At 45.3% G+C, this 23872-nt stretch overlaps 1 protein-coding gene across 4 annotated transcripts in view; it reads right to left on the bottom strand.

Moving 5' to 3' along the window:
• ARHGEF18 (Rho/Rac guanine nucleotide exchange factor 18) overlaps positions 1 to 23872 on the bottom strand; it is a 250998-nt gene that overhangs the window by 8062 nt on the left and 219064 nt on the right. For all 4 annotated transcript variants that reach the window (XM_033956918.1, XM_033956915.1, XM_033956916.1 and 1 more), the window contains 3 exons: positions 19676 to 19723; positions 18918 to 19385; positions 8831 to 9152 (listed from right to left, as the gene is read on the bottom strand). In XM_033956918.1, the coding sequence (XP_033812809.1) occupies positions 8831 to 9152; positions 18918 to 19385; positions 19676 to 19723 (838 nt within the window). The remainder of the gene's footprint in view (positions 1 to 8830; positions 9153 to 18917; positions 19386 to 19675; positions 19724 to 23872) is intronic.

Here is a 23872-nt window from a genome sequence, read left to right as displayed (position 1 = left end):
CAGTCAAAACAGGAGCAATAAACAAATCAAATATCCCAAAGTTGTCGTTGAACATAAGAAGTAAAGGTCAAACTAAAAGAATACCAACATTGACGAAATAACCGACCTGCTTTAGCATTCATGTCCACAATGTCTTTTCGTTCCAGTAACATTTGCTGTAACATTAATGCTCTCCACTTCTGAATAGAAGGAGGCTGAGGTGAGAGCCACTGTAAGAGAACACATTTCCTGCCCAGTAACACAGTTTTCCTAATAAAGATCGCACAACCTGGTCGAGGCGGGTGAAAACGAATCTGTAGAGTGAAGAGAAAACTCGGATGCATCCTCCAGGAACAACCCCAAAACCGAGCCACAGTAGACACCAGTTGCAACCAGAAGGCAGACACCAAGGGGCAAGTCCAAAACATGTGTCCAAAAGATGCCATAGGCTGCGCGCATTTTTCACAGCAATGTCCCGTACTGATCCCCATTACATGAGCTCTCTTGGGTGGATAGAAGGCTCGCAGTAGAAACTTGTAATTTCGCTCCCTCTCCACTGATGACAATATAGAGGCATTCCTCAGACGAACGCCTTTACGGATCATATCATCGGAGATAGGCACCTGAAGATCAGCCGACCATTTCTGGGCCAAGGTAAGAAAGTCCAGTTCACCAGAAAGCTCCTGTAGGAACTTATGATAAATTTTCAACGGTATGGGTTCTTGTGCTGTAAGACAAAGAGCTTCCTGTAATCTGTTTTGAACATCCTCTCTCAACACCACCGGAGTCAAGGTCCGCAAGTAATGCTGTAGTTGTCGGTAAGCAAGCCAATCCACAGGGGAAAGATGAAACTGTGTCTGTAGTTCAGCAAAGGGGACAGGAAGACCCGTGTGAAGCACCACTTGTGACACGTATTGAAGACCCACAGCGGTCCAACGCCGGAAAGTTGCAGAATCCAAGCCAGGTAAGAAATCTCCATTACCAGCAATGGGGAGATAAGGCGTTCCACAGGGGGGGATCTTCAACATCTTGCACAGCATTTTCCAAGCCTTACGCATTACAGATAAGAAGGGGTGCGATTGTAACAGAGGCAAGTCCGGCAAGTGGAGAGCATGTAAGAGATAGCTAAAATGGTAAGGCTGAAAATGAAAACATTCAATCTCAGGTAATGAAAAACATGTAGTATTACAAAACCAGTCATGTATATGCCGCAATTGACAGGCAAGGTTAAATCTAGAAACACTCAAAAGACCCAACCCCCCTGAGTACTTGGTAACATCAACTTAGATAATGAAATCCTAGCCCATTTCCCCTGCCACAGGTATGCAGAAAGATGTGAATTGTGTTGGGATAAATGTGTGGGTGTTAACATAATAGGAAGCATTTGTAATATATAAAGCCATTGTGGTAGTATCATCATATTATAGAGAGCAATTCGGCCAGAAAGGGACAGGGGAAATTTCCGCCAATTATAAAGGGCGGTCGCTGTACGACGGAGTAAGGGCAAAACATTAGCAGAATAAAGCCTGTCCAAATTCTGAGGGATAACCACCCCTAAATAAATCAATTGGGAAGGGGCCCACTGTAAAGAAAACTCTCCCTGCCAGGTCTGACGCACCTCAGGCGAGGTCGGCAGCGCCAAGGACTTCTGCTTATTGAGAACTAAACCTGAGTAGAGATGAAACTCGTCCAGGAGGTCCAAAGCTCGGGGCAGTGAACGATGGGGGTTACCCAAAGTGAATAAAAGATTGTCTGCAAATGCCAACACCCGCAACTGGGAAGAACCTTCTGGCAACCCCATGATCTCATCATCTCTCTGAAGTGTTCGTAGCAAAGGATCCAAGTACAAAAGAAAAAGGAGGGGGGACAGTGGACATCCCTGCCGCGTCCCTCTGCCCACAGGAAAAGCGAGGGATCTCACCCCATTAACCAATACTGAGGCAGTGGGTCCCGAGTAAAGTGTACAGATCAGCGCCAAGTAACTATCAGGAAGCCCTATATGCTGTAATACCTGGAACAAATAATGCCAATGAACCTTGTCAAAGGCTTTTGCCGCATCTAACCCAACTAATAAACCAGAATAATGAGTCTGTTGAGCTTGGGAAAATGCCAGTAACACTCGGCGAACATTAAGTACAGAATGTCGCGTCCGAACAAAGCCCACCTGCTCAGGCACAATAATAGTAGGCAACAAGGGCGCCAACCTATCCGCCAATACACGAGCCAAAATTTTAATATCAACATTCAATAGAGATATCGGTCGATAAGATTCGATGTCAGTGGGCGATTTAGATGGTTTCGGAATCAAGGTAATCAGGGCGTCATTAGCATAGCGTGGGAATGTACCGTGGGCCTGGACCGCTGTGTAGTAATCCAAGAGAGACCCCCCTATAGAGGAGGATAAGATCTTAAAAAACTCTGGGGAATAACCATCCGGCCCCGGGGCTGTACAGGGCTTCAATTTCTGTATCGCCTGTAATACCTCCTGGAGATGTAAGGGTCTATCCAATCGGGATATTGGGCTGCCGATAATCTGGGCATCCCCGCATCCTCCAAGTAGTCACACACATCGGGGCCCGTATAAGGACCCGGTGAAGCATAGAAAGCCTCAAAGTAGGTTTTAAAGTTAGCCGAAATATCCACCGCTGAAGTCAACGTCTTTCCCGAGCTCTCTCGTATCATAGAAATGTATCTAGATCCCGTCCAGCTCTTAGTTACGGACGCTAACAATTTTCCCGCTTTATTACCATATTTGTAGAATTGAAATTTTCAAAAAAACAGCAACTTTTTTATACGTTCATGGATAAGGGAATTTAACTCAGCCAGAACTGTTTTATACACATCATTAGTAGCCACTGTGGGGGTGTTCAACAAATCACGTTTTAACTGCACCGACTGGCGTTCAAGCTGTACTATACGATGTGCTATGCGTCGGGTCCTAGAGGCAACTTAAGCAATAATATCCCCACGTAACACTGCTTTTGCTGTGTCCCAGAATAGTATAGGTTGATCTATATGTTGAGCATTAAAGGAACAATAGGCCTCCCATTTTTCCAATAAAAATTTCTGGAAGTGAGCATCATCATGCAGATATGAGGGAAATCTCCATCCTGACCCAGGACCCACAGGACCTCCCACCGCAACATCAAGCCAGATCATATGATGATCCGATACCTCAAGGGGGCCTATTGTTGCCTCAGAGACCCGAGCAAACAAGGTTTCAGAAAGTAAAGTGTAATCGATTCTAGAAAAAGAACCATGGGCTCTAGACTGGTGTGTATAGTCCCGTTCAGTGGGGTGAAGTAACCTCCAGGGGTCCACCAACCCCAAAGCTCGACAAAGATAAGGAATGCCCTTAGATTGTTTTACAGGCGCCACTCCCGTGCCCCCAGAGCGGTCCATGCCCGAATCTAATACTTGATTCAAGTCACCCACTAATATCAGTGGACAATCAGAATCCTGTAAACAAATATTAACCAAATTTTGAAAGAATGAATGTTGATATCCATTAGGGCCATAGCCCACCAGTAACCTAAAGGGCCCACCAGGTCCAACCACTTTCACCAAAAGGTAGCGGCCCTGAGGATCACGTCTCAGGACCTGGACTGTACATGGCAAGCCCTTCCTAACTAATATAGCTACCCCTGCCCTCTTCCCTGGAGAAGAAGCATAGTTTAGGTCCCCAACCCAACCTCTCCGAAGTTTCTGGTGTTCTAAATCCGTGAGTCTAGTCTCCTGTAAGCAAGCTATATCAGCCGAGTGATGCTTCAATTGGGACAAAATTTTTGTGCGTTTAGCAGGGGATGTAATTCCCGATACATTCCAGGAAAGTATACGTAACGTCCGGTCACCCATAAGGAACCCCACCATTCACACCATAGCAAGTGAACCCTCCAGTATGAAATGTCCCAGGGCGCCCAGCCTCACCCCAAGACTCCACATACACACTCCATTCAGACAGTGCAAACAACCCTGGAAAACTAAACCCCAGACAACAAGTAGGATATAACACAAAATGCCCTAGTAATGCCGCTGCCGCCACCCAGAAATACCCATCCCCCCAATACCCCCCAACAATCCCAAAAACCCCCATCATGTGGGAGAAAGACAGGTCACGAAAGACGCCTCATCCAGGGCCAACCCGACCAGCTGAAATATAAAGCTCTTAAGAGCCTATAAGACATTATCCCCCTTCAAACAGAGAACGCTAGCAATCAGGTATCATGATCAAGCCTATCAGAGTAAATAAAGTCCACATAGTCAGTCCTCCCCCGGACTGGGGTTACCAAGAAGCTTGATAAATTCAGCTGCCGCTTCAGGGGACTGAAAAGACTTCCAGACTCCATTACGTTGGATCCGCAAAAGGGCCGGGTAGTTGAATTGAAACCTCTGTTTAAGCTCCGAAAGTTGTGCACAAAGGGGATAGAAGGGCCTCCTCCGTTCTTGCAGGGCCATAGAAAAGTCCTGGCTAATGCGGACCAATGTTCCATTATATTTCAAGACATCCCTCTTAGCTCGATATTGTTGTAGGAGCTCCACTTTATGCCTGAAATTCAAAAGCTTCAAGATGACCACTCGCGGGCGTGTTTCCAGGCCAGGGTGAGGGCCCAAGCGATGCGCCCGTTCTATGCGCAGGGGCCCCAGAGAAGGAGGAAGCGGTAACTCCTCCCGCAGCCAACGCTCCAGCACATCCAGCAATAAGCGGTCTGTTATCGTCTCCGGAATGCCCATCAAGCGCAGGTTCGAGCGGCGTGAGCGATTTTCTAAGTCATCCAGCTTGTCAGCTTGGGCTCGAACCTGCGCTTGTAACGCGCTAAGGTCAGCACCTCGAGCCGTGGTGGTATCCTCCAAGGTGGAGACCCGCTGTTCCAATTCGGTCGTGCGAGCCGCCGCAGCCGCCAGCAGGTTCTCAATATTCAAAATCTGCGCCGTTAGCGATTCTAATTTGGGCCCCAGTACCTGAGCGAGTGCCTCCTTTATATCACTCAGCGCGGTCTCCATAAGGTGTGAGACCGCCGCCGCGGGGCTCGCCGCCATCTTGGTCTCGCTAGGCCGCACTCACTCCCGATCTTTACGTGCCGATTTCGCCTGCATGGGGTCCCAGGATCATGTTATATATCTGTCCATGCAAGGAGAAAGTCCCAAAAGACGGCGTATCCACGAGAAAAGTGGGGAAAAACGTCGGTAATTGCTAAGAAATATGCAGGGTAGCCCCGGAGCAAGCGAGGAGACGTCCTCACACGCTCATGACATCACGTGACCCTCTGTTTAGCCTTCTTTTACTGATGTAATTCAGACACATCCGGGGGTGGATGGGGGTGTATCTTTAGGGTGATCTTTAAGGTAATTGTAGGGGGGAGGGCATATATTATTGTACTAATACAGATTGTATTTAAGTGCTTATTTATTATTACTGATGTGAATATTGAGTTGCACTTTTTGTTAGTAATAAAAATTAATAAAAAATTTAAAAAAAAACACACCAAAACTGAGTATTTTGCTAAACACTTAAGCATAGCTACTGAATATAATCCTTACTTTAACAGAAGAGGTTTACGACTGGGCAGACTAGATGGGCCATTTGGCCTTTATCTGCCATCATGTTTCTATGATTACAGGCATTTCAGATATCCTGGTGTGTTAGTCAAGTCTGATGGTTGGAGCTACCATGCTGACCCCATGTGCTCATCCAACCGTTCACAAAGTTTCAGAACTCTTGAGATGAGCGCGCTCTTGTCATCTACAGGGAACCTTATCACATATTTTGGGAGTTAAAAAAAAACGCTGGCTGAGCATTTAAATGAACTAAAGCAAACTGGGAAGGGTGCCTTAGGCAGTTATAATCCAGCCCTTAGAAAGAGGCAGAAAATAGTAACAGAGCCCGCCACAAAGCCACAGATGCACGGTGGGAGTCAAGTTTGCTATAATTTAAGCTCAGTATATACCTAAAAATACAGTTTTGTTCTCTGTGGTTTGTAAATCATGGCTTTCCAGCTTTTGGGTTCTTTGATTGGAACCATGCTATTTTCGTGTAAAATTTTCCTCCTCTCAGCAGCTAAAAATAGATTACACAGCAGCTTCATAGTGCTGAAGCTTTGAACATACTCCCCCCCCTCCAAGTTGTTGTTGGCATCTTGACCTTGATTCCATTCTTTGTGCTATGTAGGATGTGAATTTACTGTCAGCTGGCAACCTCAGTACAGATGTTAACATGCACACTTACACGCTGGGCTAGGCTGAAAGGCAGCCAGATGTTAGGTTAGGTGTCAGGTCAAAACCGCGGAAGACAAAGGCGTGCGCCGACAACTGAGCGCAGCGTGGAGGCGCACGCCGTAGAAAATAACTGTTTTTAGGGGCTCTGACGGGGGTGTGTGTGGGGGAACCCCCCCACTTTACTTTATACAGATTGTGTCGCGTTGTGGCGGCGTTGTGGGGGGTTGTAACCCCCCACATTTTACTGAAAACTTCACTTTTTCCCTAAAAACAGGGAAAAAATTAAGTTTACAGTATAATGAGGGGGGTTACAACCCCCCAAACCACTCACAACGCCACCGCAATCTGTATTACGTAAAGTGGGGGGGGGGCTCCCCAACAAAACCCCCCATCGGAGCCCCTAAAAACTGTCATTTTCTTTGGCGCGCACCTCCATCTTGCACTCAGTTGTCAGCGCGCGCCTTTGTCTTCCACGGTTTTGTCTATGAACCGTTAGGTTAAGGCTGACCCACTTCTGATGAGCACCAACAGGTTGTAAAATCCCCTCTCCCTTTTACATTTACAGCTGAATTAGTTGCATCATGACTCAAAAAAAACCCCTACCCAAAACACACACATCTTTCATAATGCTATTCCCAGAAAAACAAGCAAGAGATTAACCCTTAATCCCACAGAAAATGCAAATCCAGCGAAAACAAAAACTCTGTGGAGATGGTGATGTTCAAGATGCAGGCTTTATTTAAAAATATAAATTCATAATCCACATAAAATATATCTAAGAGCCAAACCGTTGGGAAATATGGACCCAACACGGTCCGTGTTTCAACAATGTTTTCTTCCTCAGGGGTCCCTAAAAGTCCTGATATAAAACACATGGATTAAAAATTGAAACAATAGTGAATCGTAACTCTGTGCAGCTGACTTTTAGGGACCCCTGAGGAAGACAACATTGTCGAAACACGGACCGTGATGGGCCCATATTTCCCAATGGCTTGGTTCCTAGATATATTTTATGTGGATTATGAATTTATATTTTAAAATAGAGCCTGCATCTTGAACATCACCATCTCCACAGAGTTTTCATTTTCGCTGGATAATGCTATTCCCATACACACCATCAATGAACCTGGTTTTTACTACTACCTCTCCCCCGCCACCAAATAACTACATCCTGGTTTTGCTTTCAGATCATCGCTGCATGTACAATACTAGGAAGGGCTATAGACACGAGAGCATGCTGTGCTAATTTAGCCCTTTCCAGAACCTGTCTCATGTCTGCTACAGCAAGGTTCCTGATGAAGGGGGCTTATGCTCTCGAAACCGAGCTCAGTCTCGAACCCTTTGTTGAATTTATTGCTACTCATTTTGATTTACGCGGACGTCATGCATTGAGAAAATACTCATTTAACACAGCGTAGTACAACATTGATTCCACCGACATCTAAGAAGCACCAAGAACTTTTAAGATAAATGGTTTTGAACTTTGTATTACTACTTTTGAATAGCATTATCTCACTGGGAAAGCACTCATTTGAATTTGATTTTTTTTTCTTCACTTTATTTGTTTGGAAATAGCATACTAATGTATACCCATGATGGTGTGCAGTAGAAGGCCTGTGAGCCTACTGGATGTCTGAACTATTGATAGTTCAAAAGACAATCAATCATATCACATTTCATCCCACTATAATACAGAATCAAAAACTGGCTTTGATTCTTCTGGGATCCTCAGACCATCACCGAGTAATATAACTTCAGTGGTATCAATCAAGTTTCAAGTTTATTTAAAAATTTCTTATACCGCCTAATCAAACCTTCAAGGCGGTGTACAAAGGAGTACCAAAACAATGTATCAGAGTAAATTACAAAACAATTAAAAACAAATCGGGGAAAGTGACAATTTTTTAGTAACGTGGACAAACGGAAATGAAGGGAAGAAGGGCTAGAACTACAATTGGTAGGATGAAAAAGAACATTTAGGGAAAAAACAAAAGGAAGGGTGACTAAAGATAAAAAACCTTTCCAAAAACTGGTTCGCCCTTATAAGGGCAGTTTAAGTATCATAAGAACATAAGAACTGCCATCACTGGATCAGACTTATGGTCCATCAAATCCGGCGATCCGCACACGCGGAGGCCCTGCCAGGTGTGCACCCGCATAAATTAAGTCAAAAACCACAAGTAACCTTAGATAATTACAATTTGATCCCACTTTAAGACCTCAGCGGTGCAGGCTGTGTGTAGATTTCATTCACAGTTTCATTAGCACCAGAGTCTTCATCGATCTTTTTATAGTTTTTTTAGGTTTTTTTTATATATATTCTTTTATAACTTTATATTTGTATTATTTCTAAATACTCATATAAATACAAATATAAAGTTATTTAAAAGAAAAATTAAATTGACATTTAAAACATATACCTATAAAAGGGGAAACTGCAATAAATAAGTAAAATAAACTTCTGTTATGAGTTTGGTTAGAGAGGCAGAAAAAAAAAAGCCAGAATGACGATGAAGGCCACCCCAGAGGTCTCCAAGGGCAGCCATTGGTCCCTGGGCCTTGCATTGAAGAACACTGAACTAGAAAGAGCTGGTTAAACAATAAGTTGGACTGAGTACTGCAAGTGGCAGATGCTAACCTGAGCTCTCGGTCCTGTGTGAGGCTTTGCCTTTCCCACTCTTCTCTTTCCCCCCTTTAGTAAATGCTGCCAGCTTGGTGGGAATCTGCTGTTGCACAGCTGCCTGCTTCTGGATTTGGTTGGTTGCACTCAGCAGATGTATTGGCACTTCATTCTTCATGGTGGGGCGACTCTCCAGGCCAGCACTGTCCCGGCGGCTCACCTCCGACCGCTCTGCATAGTCCAGTCCTGATATAGAAGAAGCTGGCCTCGGTATATGCTGGAGCAACCCTTCACCACCTAGCATTCCCTCGCCGTTGAAGCTTGCTGAATGAGATAGACTCTGAAATAAAGATATAATGTAAATTAATTGAACTAGGCACTTTTGATTCTTTGGGAAGAAGCACAGAAAGGTGTTAAGAGAGAAACAGGGGCATTTCAAAGTAGAGAGTTACGCGGGGACAGAAATCCCACCCATCCCCGCCAGGATCCTCTCCATCCCCACCCATCCCCGCAAGGAATTACCTCCATCCCCGCCCGTCCCCATAAAAAGCAGCAATTACTTCTGACAGGATCATCAATTCCACAGTATTTTTTGTGTTTGCGCCGCTGTTTTCCTTGTGGAATCTCTTTGGTGGAACCCTTTTTTTGTTTTCTGTTCAGGTAATTAACTTATAAACCCCCCTCTTTTACTAAGGCTGACGTGTCCATTATATTATATGGACGAACCCTGCTTCCAAAGCCTTCCATCCCCATGGGAGTCCCGTTGGCTAGAGGGGTATCCCCGTGGGAGTTCCTTGGGCCAGAGGGGGGGTCTCCGCGGGACCCGCGGGATTCCCGTGATCCTCGTTCCCGTGCAGACCTCTATTTTAAAGGGCAGGCTTTCCTGTGGCTTGCATCATCATCAGCTGAAGATTTCTGCTGAGAGAATTTCACAGGGACAAATTTGTTCCCGTGGGATCTAGCTTCATCCCTATCCCCTCAAATTCTGTCCCTGTCCCATTCCTGCAAGCTTGGGCAAAGGAGGACAGAGCTTGCAGGGATGGAGCAGGAAGAAGGATAGAACTTGCAGGGATCAGGACGGCAATGGAGACAGATCCCACAGGGACAGGGATAAATTTGTCCCATCGTCATTCTCTCGTCAGCTGCTTTAATTTCAAATTACTTGTGATTTGGCAATAATGAAAGAATTGTGCTAGTCAGCAATACACACAGCTGGTTTGACTGTGCATTCCATACCCAAATACTAAAGGAGAATTTCTCCCAGGTATTACCATGTGTCCATTGTAAAATTCCAAATAAATCAGTGATCTGCATTGTGCAGTTAAACCAAGACATGGATGATCCTAATACTATTATTATTAATGTCAAAGATACACAAACCACTGCACAGAATGCCATTTGTAGCACAGAATCTCCCTTTCATAGAAGAAAGAATACTTTATATTAATAATAAAGAGAAAATGCAGTAATAAGCATTCTTCAGGAATCCAGTTTTAACTGAGCAGACTAAGCAGTCGTGATCATCTTAACAGGATGCAAAAATCTTCAACAATATTTTCAGGCATATAGGCATGCTTAATCTAAACAGCAGAAGAGTGAAATGGAGATGCGTTGTTTAATGACTGTATATTTTAAACACAGAAAACCTTTAACAACTTTGTTTTTTACAGGATAACCTTTTACAGGCATGGGTTGAAAGATCTAAAGAAGAGAATGACACGGGGGAAAAAATTTGTCCCCGTCCCCGCCACCACTGTCCCAGCCCATCCCCGTAACCACTGTCCCCGCCCCATCCCTGCGACCAATGTCTCTGCCCCTCCCCGCGACTACTGTCCCCGCAGCATCCATACAAGCCTCAGTACTGCAATATTTCGCTTATTCCTTCCTTATAAATCAAAGTTCTGGCTGCTGAACTAGAGAAAGAGATGTTCAGCTGGCAAGGCTTTGTTTATAAATTTTTATCAACACAACTAATATACTGCTTTATCCTAAAGCAAAAAAATATATATATATATAAATATAATTTTTTTTCTACCTATGTTGTCTGGTTTCTGCTTTCCTCATCTTCTCCTCATTCATTTCCTTCCATCCACTGTCTGCCTTCTCTGTCTCTTCCATATGCTCTGTTACTGTGCCTCTTCCTTCCATCTCTCCCTCCACCCCCCCCAATTGGTCTGTTCCTCTCCACCCCACCTTCCCCAGTTCCCTTCAGCATCTGTTCCTCTCCACCCCACCTTCCCCAGTTCCCTTCAGCATCTGTTCTTCCCCACTCCACCTTCCCCAGTTCCCTTCAGCATCTGTTCCTCTCCATCCCACCTTCCCCAGTTCCATTCAGCATCTGTTCCTCCCCAACCCACATTCTCCAGTTCCCTTCAGCGTCTGTTCCTCCCCACCCCACCTTCCTCAGTTCCCTTCAGCGGCTGTTCCTCTCCACCCCACATTTCCCAGTTCCCTTCAGCATCTGTTCCTCTCCACCCTACCTTCCCCAGTTCCCTTCAGCATCTGTTCTTCCTCACTCCACCTTCCCCAGTTCCCTTCAGCATCTGTTCCTCTCCACCCCACCTTCCCCAGTTCCCTTCAGCTTCTGTTCCTCTGCACCCCACTTCCCCAGTTCACTTCAGCGGCTGTTCCTCCCCACCCCACCTTCCCCAGTTCCCTTCAGCATCTGTTCCTCTCCATCCCACATTTCCCAGTTTCATTCAGCGGCTGTTCCTCTCCACCCTACCTTCCTCAGGGCCCTTCAGCGTCTGCTCTTCTCCACCCCACCTTTCCTCCCTTTCTCCCTCCCTGCCCCTTACCTTCGCGGCAGGCAATTTCTAAATTTGTTTCCTACGAGCAGCCGGAGTGTTGAAATCGCATGTGGCTGTGGGAAAGGCCGGTTTCATCAGAGATGACCTTTACAGTCAACTTGTCAATTTCTAAGTAGACTGTAGACCAGTGTATCACAGACTGTGTGCCTCAGCAGATTCCAGGTGTGCCGCAAAATGCCGGCAAGGAGGAGAGGCGTCAACGCATTGTTTACAGGATGTGACTCTCTTAGCGAAGTGACAAGTTCAGGGTCGGGGACGGAGGGTCTCTGTGCATGCACAGACAGCGACGTGATGATGTCATGCATGCATGTGACATCGTGTCAATGTCCGTACACTTCCAGATGCGGCACCGGGTTTAATGTGATGCAGCGCCAAAAAGTTTGCAGGACACTGCTATAGATGCAAGGAAAAAACACAATTTGAAGTGTTTGCATGCAAATACTAGAAACTTAAAAATTAAGATGAGAGATTTAGACTATATAGCACTAAATTAAGAGGTAGATATAATTGTCCTCCTTCCACCAGGTCTCTCAACAGGACACTGTGTTACCAAGGTACAAATTATATTGCAATGATAACAGTAGATAAAATTGGAGGGGGATTGCTCTTTATGTTAAAGAGGGAACTGAATCAAGCAAAATAAATATTCTGCATGACATAGATAGCAGGTAAAATCCATATGGATAGAAATTCCATGTGTGAAGGGAAGGAGTACCCAAGTAGGGCTGTACTACCATCCCCAGAACAGAATGAGCAAATGGATGAAGAAATGTTTACAGAGATTAGGAAACCTGGCAAACTGAGCAATAATAATGGGTAATTTGAATTACCTCCACTAGAAAAATTATTTTAAGGACTAAAGTGGTATTGTGTTTGATTTGAATTACTCTCATATTGACTGGATAAATGTTACATCAGAGAGTGCTGGGGAGGTAATATTCCTAGATGCAATAAATGACTGCTTCTTGGAGTAACTGGTCCAGAACCCAACAAGTGGGGAAGTTATTTTAGATTAGTCCTTACTGGAAAGCAGAGCATAGCACAAGAGGAAACAGTGATCATAACATGATCAAATTTTAATTGATATCTGCAGTGAAGTCATTAAAGAAATCTACTGTAGCAGCATTTAATTTTCGAAAGGGCGACAATGATAAAATGAGGAAATTGGTTAACAAGAAGCTATAAATATTGGTGATAAAGGTTAGGACTTTAAAGCACGCATGGACTTTATTTAAAAATACCATTGTGGAAGTCCAGACCAGATGTATTCCATGTATTAACAAAGGTGGAAAGAGAAAACAGCAGCTATCATGGTTAAAAGATGAAGTGAAAGAGATTATTAGAGCCAAAATAACATCCTTCAAAGAATGGAAAAAGGATCCAAATGAAACAAAATAAGCAACACAAACGATGCCAAGTTAGATGCAAAGCCCCGATAAAGAAGGCTAAAAGAAAATATAGAACTTTGCCAAAAAGGCAAACTCATAGTAACAACTTTTTCAGGTATATAAAAAGCAAAAAACCTAAGAGAATCCATGGAACCATTGGATCATCAAGCGGAAAAAGGGGTACTTGGAGAAGATAAAGCCATAGCAGAAAGACTGAATGATTCTTTGCTTAAGTATTTATGGAAATGGTTTTCAAGGGTGACAATTCAGAGGAACAAAAAGAAATCTCAGTGAGCCTTGAAGACACACTGAATCAAATTGATAAGTTAAAGAGTGATAAATCATCTAGACCAGATTGTATACATCCCAGGGAACAGAAAGAACTCAGACATGAATTGCTGATCTGTTGGTAGTGATCTGTAACCGTTGCTAACATCTGTACCACCTGAATATTGGAGGGTGGCCAATGTTATGAAAATTTTTAAAGAGGGTTCCAGGGGAGATCTGGGAAATTACAGACTGGTAAGCCTGACTTCAGTACCGGGCAAAATAGTGGAAACTAATATAAAAAAATAAAATTAAGGAACATGCACACAAATATGGTTTAATGGGACAGATTCAACAAGGGTTCAACCAAGGGAGGTCTTACCTCACCAATTTGCTTCATTTCTCTGAAGGTGTGAATAAACATGTGGATAAGCCAGTTGATGTAGTGTATCTAGATTTTTAGAAAGCTTTTGACAAAGTTCCTCATGAAAGACTCTTGAGAAAATTAAAGAGTTATGGGATAAGAGGCAATGTTCTGTTGTGGATTAGGAATTGGTTATTGGATAGAAAACAGAGGGTAGGGTTAAACAGCCATTTTTCTTAATGGAGGAGAGTAAATAGTGGGATTTGTACTGGGATTTGTACTGGGATTGGTGCTATTTAACATATCTATAAATGATCTGGAAAATTGAAACAAGTGAGATGACACAAAACTATTCAAAGTTGTCAAAAACACATGAGGACTGGTAAAAATGCAAGAAGACCTTAGGAAATTAGAAGACTGAGCATCCAAATGGCAGATGAAATTTAATGTGGACAAATGCAAGGTGATGCACATCGGGAAGAATAATCCAAATCATAGTTACCTTATTCTAGTTTCCATCTTAGGAGTCAGCACCCATGAAAAAGATTTGGGTGTCATTCTAGACACTATGCTGAAATCTTCTGCCAGGTGTGCGGCTGAAGCAAAAAAAGCAAACAGGAAGCTAGGAATTATTAAGAAAGGGATGGTAAATAAGACCAAAAATATTATAATGCCTCTGTATCGCTCCACGGTGTGTCCTCACCTTGAGTATTGAACACAGTTCTGGTCACCATATTTCAAGAAAGATATAGTAGAACTAGTATTTAAGCCCGTTACATTAACAGGTGCTAGAATAGATGTGTCTGTCTTTCTTTCTGTTTGTGTCGCTCTCTTTGGCCGCTGTCTGTCTTTCTTTTTTTCTGTGTCTCTCCTTGACCACTCTCTGTGTGTCTGTCTTTCTGTCTCTCTCTCTCTCTCCTTGGCTGCTGTTGTGTGTCTGTCTTTCTGTCTCTTTCTCTCTCCTTGGCTGCTGTCTGTGTGTCTTTCTGTCTCTTTCTCTCTCTCTCTTGTTGGCCGCTGTCTGTCTGTCTTTCTTTCTGTCTCTCTCTCGTTGGCCGCAGTCTGTGTGTCTGTCTGTCTCTTTCTCTCTCTCTCGTTTGCCGCTATCTGTCTTTCTGTCTCTCTCTCTTGTTGGCTGCTGTCTGTGTGTCTTTCTGTCTCTTTCTCTCTCTCTTGTTGGCCGCTGTCTGTCTTTTTGTCTCTCTCTCTCTCTCCTTGGCCGTTGTCTGTGTGTCTTTCTGTCTCTTTCTCTCTCTCTTGTTGGCCGCTTTCTGTCTGTCTTTTTGTCTGTCTCTCTCTCTCTCTCTCTCTCCTTGGCCGTTGTCTGTGTGTCTTTCTGTCTCTTTCTCTCTCTCTTGTTGGCCGCTGTCTGTCTGTCTTTTTTTGTCTCTCTCTCTCTCTCTCCTTCGCCACTGTCTGTGTGTCTTTCTGTCTCTATCTCTCTCTCTCGTTGGCCGCTGTCCGTCTGTCTTTCTATCTCTCTCTCTCTCCTTGGTCACTGTCTGTCTGTCTTTCTGTCTCTTTCTCTCTCTCTCTCTCTCTCTCGTTGGCCGCTGTCTGTGTGTCTGTCTGTCTCTTTCCCTCCCTCCCGTTCCCCGCCCAAAAAATAAAAAGAAGAAAGATCTTAGACCTATGAAAACTTAAGTTCTCTCGCCCCGAATTCTTCTAGCCAACTGGATGTCCTTGGGCATGATTGCAACTCTCTTAGCATGAATGGCACAGATTAGTATCCTCAAATAAGCCAACCAAATATGCTTCACTTGCTTCCTACAAAGCTCCAATAGCAGCACTCTGGAAACGCAAGTCTGTTTTGAAATCCTGTGCAATTTCTTGTACCAAACGCTGGAAAGGGAGTTTCCTAATCAACAGCTCAGTAGATTTTTGATACCTCCTTATTTCATGCTCTTCTTCAACGACTACCGTCACCCTCGTACAACCCCTTGACCCGCTTTTTATAACGGCCATGACGTCGCTCGGTTGCCGCTGCCTCCTTCTCTCCCGATGTCAGCTCTGAACGTGCGCACACGCACCACACTAACATTCTGCCAGCCACGGAGCTACGATCATGGAACACGCAGGTAGGAGTGCGCATGAACGTTTAGGGTATTATTATTAGTGATTGGGAAAGGTTCAGAGAAGAACAACCAAATTGACAAAGGGGATGGAATTTCTCTCATAGGAGGAAAGACTAAAGAGGTTTGGGCTCTTTAGCTTAGAAAAGAGACTGCTGAGGAGGAATATGATTGAGGTGTACAAAATCCTGAGTGGTGTAGCAGTGTGAGAGTGAATCAACTTTTCACCCTTTCAAAAAGTACAAAAAACAGGGGTCACTAAAATTACATAGAAATAGTTTAAAAACATATAGGAGAAAAAACCTCTTACGCAAAGAATAGTTAAGCACTGGAACTTGTTGAAAAAGGATGTGATAACAGTGGTCAGCATAGCTCAGTTTAAGAAAAGTTTGGACAAGTTCCTGGAGGAAAGGACCACAGTCTGCTTTTAAGACAGAAATGGGCGAAGTCACTGTTTGCCCTGGATCGGCTACTGTTTGGGTTTCTGCCAGGTACTTAAAACCTGGATTGGACACTGGGCTGGATGGACCATTGGTCTGACCCAGTATAGCTGCTCTTATGTTCTAAGTAATTTAGAATGCATGCAGATAACTACTCTGTTATGATGAAATCTTCTGTAAGGTGGATCCACTACTAGGGCCTGAAGCTCACTGACCCTATGAACGGAAGTGACAGCCACCAAAATCTGGATCTTCCAAGTCAGGTACTTCAGGAGTGAAGTGGCTCAAAAGAAGCTTTCATTAGCTTGGTGAGAACAATTTTGAGGTCTCATGACACAGTTGGAGGTTTGATGGTTGGCTTTATCAGCAACAAACCTCTCATGAAGCGAACAAGAGGCTGTACAGAGATGGGCTTACCTCCCACACATTGGAAACTACTAATTGCACTGAGGTGAACTCTTACAGAGTTGGTTTTTAAACCAGACACAAAGAGATGTATAAAGTACTAAAGCAGTTTTTGTGTAGGATAAGAGAGAGGATCTAGGGCTCTAATCTCACATCAGAAAACAGACCTCTTTCACTTAAAAGTATAGCACCTCATGGTGGAATCTTTCTTGGAAATCAGCAGGATTTTGGAGACACCTTTAGGCAGTTGAAGGGATGCAAATTATCTGTTGTCGACATCCAAACCGTGAGAGTCAGGGGGAATGGGGAATACTGCCTTTCTGCGGTTACAATCAAACTGGTTCACATATTATATAAAGGTACTTATTTTGTACCTGGCGCAATGGAAGGTTAAGTGATTTTCCCAGAGTCACAAGGAATTGAAGCAGGGACTGGGATGCAGAAGAGACCCCTCATTCTGTGTGATAAAGGTTGGACAACTCCAGAAGAAAAGAAAACCAACTCGGCCTCAGTCAGTAAGGTGCCCTGGACCTGCTTGAGTTTCAGCAAGGTACGCATACAAAAGGCCCTCCCCCTAACCAAGGAAGGCGGCATCCGATGCTAGGCTGCCATGTGATCCGAGCCTAAAGCAGTATTGAGGGACTGTTGTTGAGGTGAGCGGTAAAAAGATCCATCGAGGGGGTGCCCCACTCTTAGAAAATCTTGCGGGCAATACCATACTGAGAGATCACTTTTGCGGTTGCATCACCCTGCGCAGCAGAGGATATGAGTACGGGGAAAGCAATCCCCAACAAGAGCACAGGGACATATCCTGCTCTGCGCAGCAGGTACAAACCCAACAACCTTCCTGAGTAAACTTACCCCCCCCCCCCTTTTTACTAAACTGCGCTAGCAGTTTTTAGCGCCAGGAGCCGCACTGAATGCTGCGCGCTGCTCCTGACGCTCATAGGAACTCTATGAGCGTTGGGAACAGCACGGAGCATTCAGCGCGGCTCTGTGCGCTAAAAACTGCAGTTTTTTCTTGCTCTCATTTACGTTGCTATTATGTAATTTATTAGGGATTCGCTTAGAAAACCTGCTTGATGTCCTACAGATTACTGGGCACTTATCAGAAACATCAGAGAAGGAGCCTCTCAGAACTAGCCCAATCAGAATCAGAAAGATGTTTTCTATCCAAGCATACTAAATTTTTCATTACCTGAAATATCAAATCTATGGACATATTTGATTCTGAAAGCATGCCACATACAGTGGAACCTTGGTTTACGAGCATAATTCGTTCCAGAAGCATGCTCGTAAACCAAAATACTTGTATATCAAAGCGAGTTTCCCCATAGGAAATAATGGAAACTCGCTTTGATATGTTCCCAACCCCCCCCGCTCCCCCCCCACTCGCAAAGACCCCCCTCCGCGTGAACCAGCACTCCCCGCACGAACAACTTAAACTTACCCCCCCCCCCCGGTCTGGCACTGGCACGCAGCCCACAGGATGTGCCGGTGCCGCTAGAAGATCTTCCTGCTTCTGCCAGCCTTGAGCATGCATGTGCTCAAGGACTTCTAATTCTCCCTCTCGCCGGGGGTGCCGGTTCACATGGGGGGGGGGCCTTTGCGAGCGGGGGAAGCGATGCCGGTTATCGGGGGGGGGGTGCTCGCAAATCGAATCAACACTCGGTTTGCGAGACAAGTTTTGCGAGAATGTTTTGCTTGTCTTGCAAAACACTCACAAACCGGGTTACTCGCAAACTGAGGTTTGACTGTAATTTAAAACCTTCTGGAAGAGTCGATTTCCTTCCCTGCACTCCTGTAAAAAAGAACAATTGACTATGATAGGGAAGACAGGAAATTAACTTTCCTTTCTTGGCCTAAAATAGGTTTTTATCTATCCTTTTGCTCCCTTAATGGATCCATCTTGGCATGGACCTGTTGCCACAAAGTGGTCCCCCTCGGCCTCTGAGCTCACAGCTCTGGCCCATTACACATAAAAAGCCAGATCACAGCACCACACAGGGCAGGGCACAGTGGGGGGGCTCCTTCAGCAAAGTGAGTGGTTTGAGCTCTTTGATTTTAATTGTAAGTTAAAATGGAAATAAAACAAGGCTTAAGATGGAACACTTTAAATGTCTTTAGATTTGTGTAGTCAATCTGTAGCATTTCCATTTATAATCTGGATGTGGGTTAGAAACATTGTAGGTTTGGTTCATTATCTTATCACCAAAAGTCCCTAAGGCATAACAAATTTGCATGTTTTAAAAATACATAGAGAACGGACTGTTTAGCCTGCCAACGACCCAATAAGATAACCAACACAATGAACAATTTGGTGCACTGTAAAATAGGCTGATATACTTAAAATTCTAACCTGCACCATTTCAGGTGAAACTGTGCTCGCTACTGCACTCGCCTTTTTGAGCTTTTTAATTTGTTCAAGACGTTCCTGGTCCTTCTGGACTGCCCGCTGGGCCTCCCTCAGCCTCTCCAGGTCATGCTGGTAGGCCTCCCGCTGAGCCTCCAGCTCCTCTCTCTCCTGGCCGAGGCGCTCCTGCAGTCGCTGAGCCTCCTCCTCCCGCTTCCGCAGCTGTGCATCTGTGAACTCGTGCTCCCTCTGCTGTCGGTCACGCTCCCGCTCCCAGCGTTGCTGCTCCTGCCGCAGTTGGTTTTGCAGCTTCTGCACATTGGCCAGCTCCTCCTTCTGCTTCTCAAAATTCCGCTGCTTCTCCTGCTCCAGGAGCCAGTTCCCGCGAAAAGGCTGGAATCGATATTGTTTCTCCCAATCCAAGAGCAGTACTCTCTGCATTTCAATGTAACTGTCCTGTTGGGTTATCACTGCCTGAAAGACAGAGCAATCCACTTGAAATGTGACACAGTCCATTTTTAAGGCAAACTCTCCCACTGTTTCCATCTGCTTGTAGGCAAAACAATTTTAAAAGTATATTCATTTTTTGAAAAGAGCACTGCAGACCTCATAAAGGAACCATATTATCAACATATCCAAACCATGATTTGGACACATCTTTAAGAGGGAACGAGAGAGAGAGAGAGAGAGAGAGAGAGAGAGAGAGAGAGAGAGAGAGAGAGAGAGAGAGAGAGAGAGAGAGAGAGAGAGAGCGCGAGTCTTACCTGGAGGCTGAAAAGGAACTGTAACAGGGTCTGTACTCGCCGGACAAGCTAGAGAAAAAAACCCATTTAGATTTCAGGAAATAAATTTATATTGATGTAGACTTTTACAAGACACTCTTTTACTGGAATAATTAAATGTGCTCCTTAGTGCGCTCCTTCGCGTCTCCCTTGTCTTTCTACCACACTTTTTTACATTTCTGTTTTCTTTATCTATTCCTCTCCTTATGGCGCTATTTCACTTTCTGCTTCTCGTAATCACTCTCCCCAACCTTACCCCCTATCCTCTTCCACTCCACGCCATAAGTCCTCACTATCCTTCTTTTTCTATCCCCTCACCAGCCATTTTGTCATCTACCTTATTCTCCGCTCTCAAGTTCAAACATTTTCTCTCTTCCATTCATCCATCTCCTTTCTCTTTGAGCACCTCCTGTCTTCGTCACTGCTACTACTATCTCCCTTTGCTTCAACGCACTCTCCTACTCCTCTTTCTGTTCGCCGCAGTGGATGTCAATCCCAATCCTGGCTTTCCATGCCATCGGCTTCCCCACATGTGAAACAGCCCCAACCTTATTCCTCTCCTTCCATCTTCCTCTCTCCTTTTCTCATGTGCTCTGTGGAATGTTCACTCTGCCTCCAACAAACTGCCCTACATCTTTGACCTTTTTATCTCCCATTCCCTCCACCTGCTTGCTCTGACTGAGATGTGGATTTACCCTAAGGACTCTGCTGCAGCTGCTGCCCTCTCCCATCAGGGCTACGGCTTCTCCCATACACCTTGTCCTATTGGTCAAAGTAGAGATGTTGGGCTTCTTTTCTCTCCTTCTTGCAGACTTCAACCTCTTCTCCCATCCCAATCGCACCGCTTTTCTTCATTTGAAGTCCACTCTGTCTGCCTATTCACTCCTCTACTTCTCCAGATAGTGGCCATTTATCTTCCCCATGACAAGTCCCCTTCCTCCTTTCTATCTGAGTTTGACCCTTGGTTTTCCATCTTCCTTGATTCAACTTCTCCCTCTTTCCTTCTTGAGGATTTTAATATTCATACTGACGATCCCTCTGACACTTACGTCTCTAAGTTTCTTGCCTTAACCTCCTCATTTGACCCACTTACCAGCATGGCCGCTCCCTTGATCTTGTCTTCTTGTCTAACTGCTCCCTCTTCAACTTCTCCACCTCACTGCTCCCCATCTCTTATCATCATCTGATAACCTTCACAATTACGCATCCCCCTTCAGCCATGCCCAATCATCACCAACAGGTTTCAAAATCTTTTGGCCATTTATCCTTCCATGCTCTCCACCACTGTTTCACCTCTCCTCGTCTCCACTATGTTATCCAAGTCTGTCCATGAAGCTGTCTCATTGTATATTTCTGTTCTCTCTACACTAAAAAAAACCAAAACTCTGTGGAGTGACATTTAAGTACGTCACTGATTGAGACATTTAAGTACGTCACATGATTGAGACATTTAAGTACGTCACTGGTCGTGTCGAGGTGGAAAACGATATATTCTTTCCCAAGGGACCCTCGGTCACAAGGGGGCACCCGCTCAAACTCAAAGGGGGGAAGTTTAGTGGTGACACCAGGAAGTATTTCTTCACGGAAAGGGTGGTAGATCACTGGAACAAACTTCCAGTGCAGGTGATCAAGGCCACCAGCGTGCTCGATTTTAAGAATAAATGGGACATCCACGTGGGATCCCTACGAGGGTCAAGTTAAGGAACTAGGTCACTAGCACTCAGACTCAATGGGGTGGGTCAATAGAGTGGGCAGACTTGATGGGCTGTGGCCCTTTTCTGCCGTCATCTTTCTATGTTTCTAAAATAATTTCATCCACATAAGAACATAAGAACATAAGCAGTGCCTCCGCCGGGTCAGACCATAGGTCCATCTAGCCCAGCAGTCCGCTCCCGCGGCGGCCCAAACAGGTCATGACCTGTCTAAATCATCAGAAGGGGCCCCCATGCCACCTTGGTTTCCTGATGAGTCTTATCTTCCCATCGAAGTCCTAGCCCTCCGGTCTTACACATGCACGACCTGGTTGGGTTTCTATACTTTCTCAGTATCCCACGATCCCTTTATCCCCCAGGAATCTGTCCAGTGTCTGTTTGAATCCCTGTACCGTACTCTGCCCGATCACTTCCTCCGGTAGCGCATTCCAAGTGTCCACGACCCTTTGGGTGAAGAAAAACTTCCTTGCATTTGTTTTGAACCTATCTCCCTTGAGTTTCTCCGAATGCCCCCTCGTACCTGTTGTCCCCTTCAGCCTGAAGAATCTGTCCCTATCCACCCTCTCTATGCCCCTCATGATCTTGAAGGTCTCTATCATATCACCCCTGAGCCTCCTTTTTTCCAGAGAGAAGAGCCCCAGCCTGTCCAACCTCTCGGCGTATGGGCAGTGTTCCAGCCCTCTTACCAGTTTCGTTGCTCTCCTTTGGACTCTCTCAAGTACCGCCATGTCTTTCTTGAGGTACGGCGACCAATATTGAACGCAGTATTCCAGATGAGGACGCACCATCGATCGGTACAATGGCATGATGACTTCCCGCGTCCTGGTTGTTATGCCCCTCTTTATGATGCCCAGCATCCTGTTGGCTTTTTTCGAGGCCGCTGCGCACTGTGCAGATTGCTTCAGTGATGCATCCACCAGCACACCCAAGTCTCTCTCAAGACTGCTTTTTCCCAACAATGCCCCCCCCATTTTGTAGTTGAACAACGGGTTCTTTTTCCCTATATGCATGACCTTACATTTTTTCACGTTAAAGCGCATTTGCCATTTGTTTGCCCAGTCTTCCAGCTTGTCTAGGTCCCTTTGCAGGTCCTCACACTCCTCCCTGGAGCTAACTCTGCCGCACAGTTTGGTATCATCTGCAAATTTTATAACCTCGCACTTTGCCTCCTTTTCCAGGTCATTGATAAATATGTTGAAGAGTAACGGCCCCAGCACCGATCCCTGTGGCACACCGCTCGTGACTCCCCGCCAGTCAGAAAATTGGCCCTTTACTCCGACCCTCTGCAGTCTACCCGACAACCAGTGCTCGATCCATCTGTGCACATCCCCTCCCACCCCGTGGTTCCACAGCTTCCTAAGCAGCTTTTCATGTGGAACCTTGTCGAAAGCCTTTTGGAAATCGAGGTAAATGATGTCGACGGGTTCCCCATTGTCCACCCGACTGCATATTCCCTCAAAGAAGTACAGAAGGTTCGTTAAGCACGACCTTCCCTTACAGAATCCGTGCTGGCTTTTTCTCAGTAGGCCATTTCTCTCAATGTGCTCGCAAATGCTGTCCTTGATCATAGCTTCCACCATCTTCCCTATAATTGAAGTCAGGCTCACCGGCCTGTAGTTCCCGGGGTCACCCCTCGATCCCTTTTTGAAGATAGGTGTGACATTCGCCAATCTCCAGTCCTCTGGTACCTCTCCAGTTCTTAAGGATAGGTTGCAAACATGCTGGATTGTGTCCGCTATTTCTTGTCTTAGTTCCTTCAGAACCCTTGGGTGGATCCCGTCCGGACCCGGTGATTTGCCACATTTTAACCTGTCTATCTGTTTGAGGACATCCTCCTTACTTACCTCTATGTGCTCCAATTTTTCAGCCTGTTCCCCACTCATGAGCTCCTCTGAGTCCGGTATATTAGATATATCTTCTCTCGTGAAAACCGACGAGAAGAACGTGTTCAACCTCTCAGCTATCTCTTTATCCTCCTTTATCACTCCCTTCCTATCCCCATCGTCCAACGGCCCCACCTCCTCTCTCGCTGGTCGCTTCCCCTTTACGTAACTGAAGAATGCCTTGAATCATCCACATAAAAGCCTTAAAGGACCTAGTCCGCTAGGGATACAGGACCCAACACAGTCTGCGTTTCGACAAAAAGTCTTCTTCAGGGATCCCTGGGGGTCCTATAAAGGTGAGTACGTGGGAAACAATTGTGTGGTGAGTCGGAAGTGAGACACTGTATGCCTGAAGTCTGTCACGCCCTTTCCCTTATCTTATTCACCTTTGCGAGATAGCTTTCAACTCATAATCCTACTCCCCTCTGCTCAGCACCCTAGCCAGCAGTTTCAACCATCCCCTCTAACTGTAACCCTTACCCTGCCTTCCTTTTTGTCTTGATTTAGATTGTAAGCTCATTTGAGCAGGGATTGTCTCCTTCGTGACTCTGTACAGCGCTGTGTACATCTGGTAGTACTCTAAA

This window comes from Geotrypetes seraphini, chromosome 8 (genome assembly GCF_902459505.1).
Source record: "Geotrypetes seraphini chromosome 8, aGeoSer1.1, whole genome shotgun sequence".
Classification (NCBI taxonomy): domain Eukaryota; kingdom Metazoa; phylum Chordata; class Amphibia; order Gymnophiona; family Dermophiidae; genus Geotrypetes; species Geotrypetes seraphini.
The sequence above is the reverse complement of the archived record's forward strand: the minus strand, read 5'-3'. Positions and strand labels throughout refer to the sequence as shown.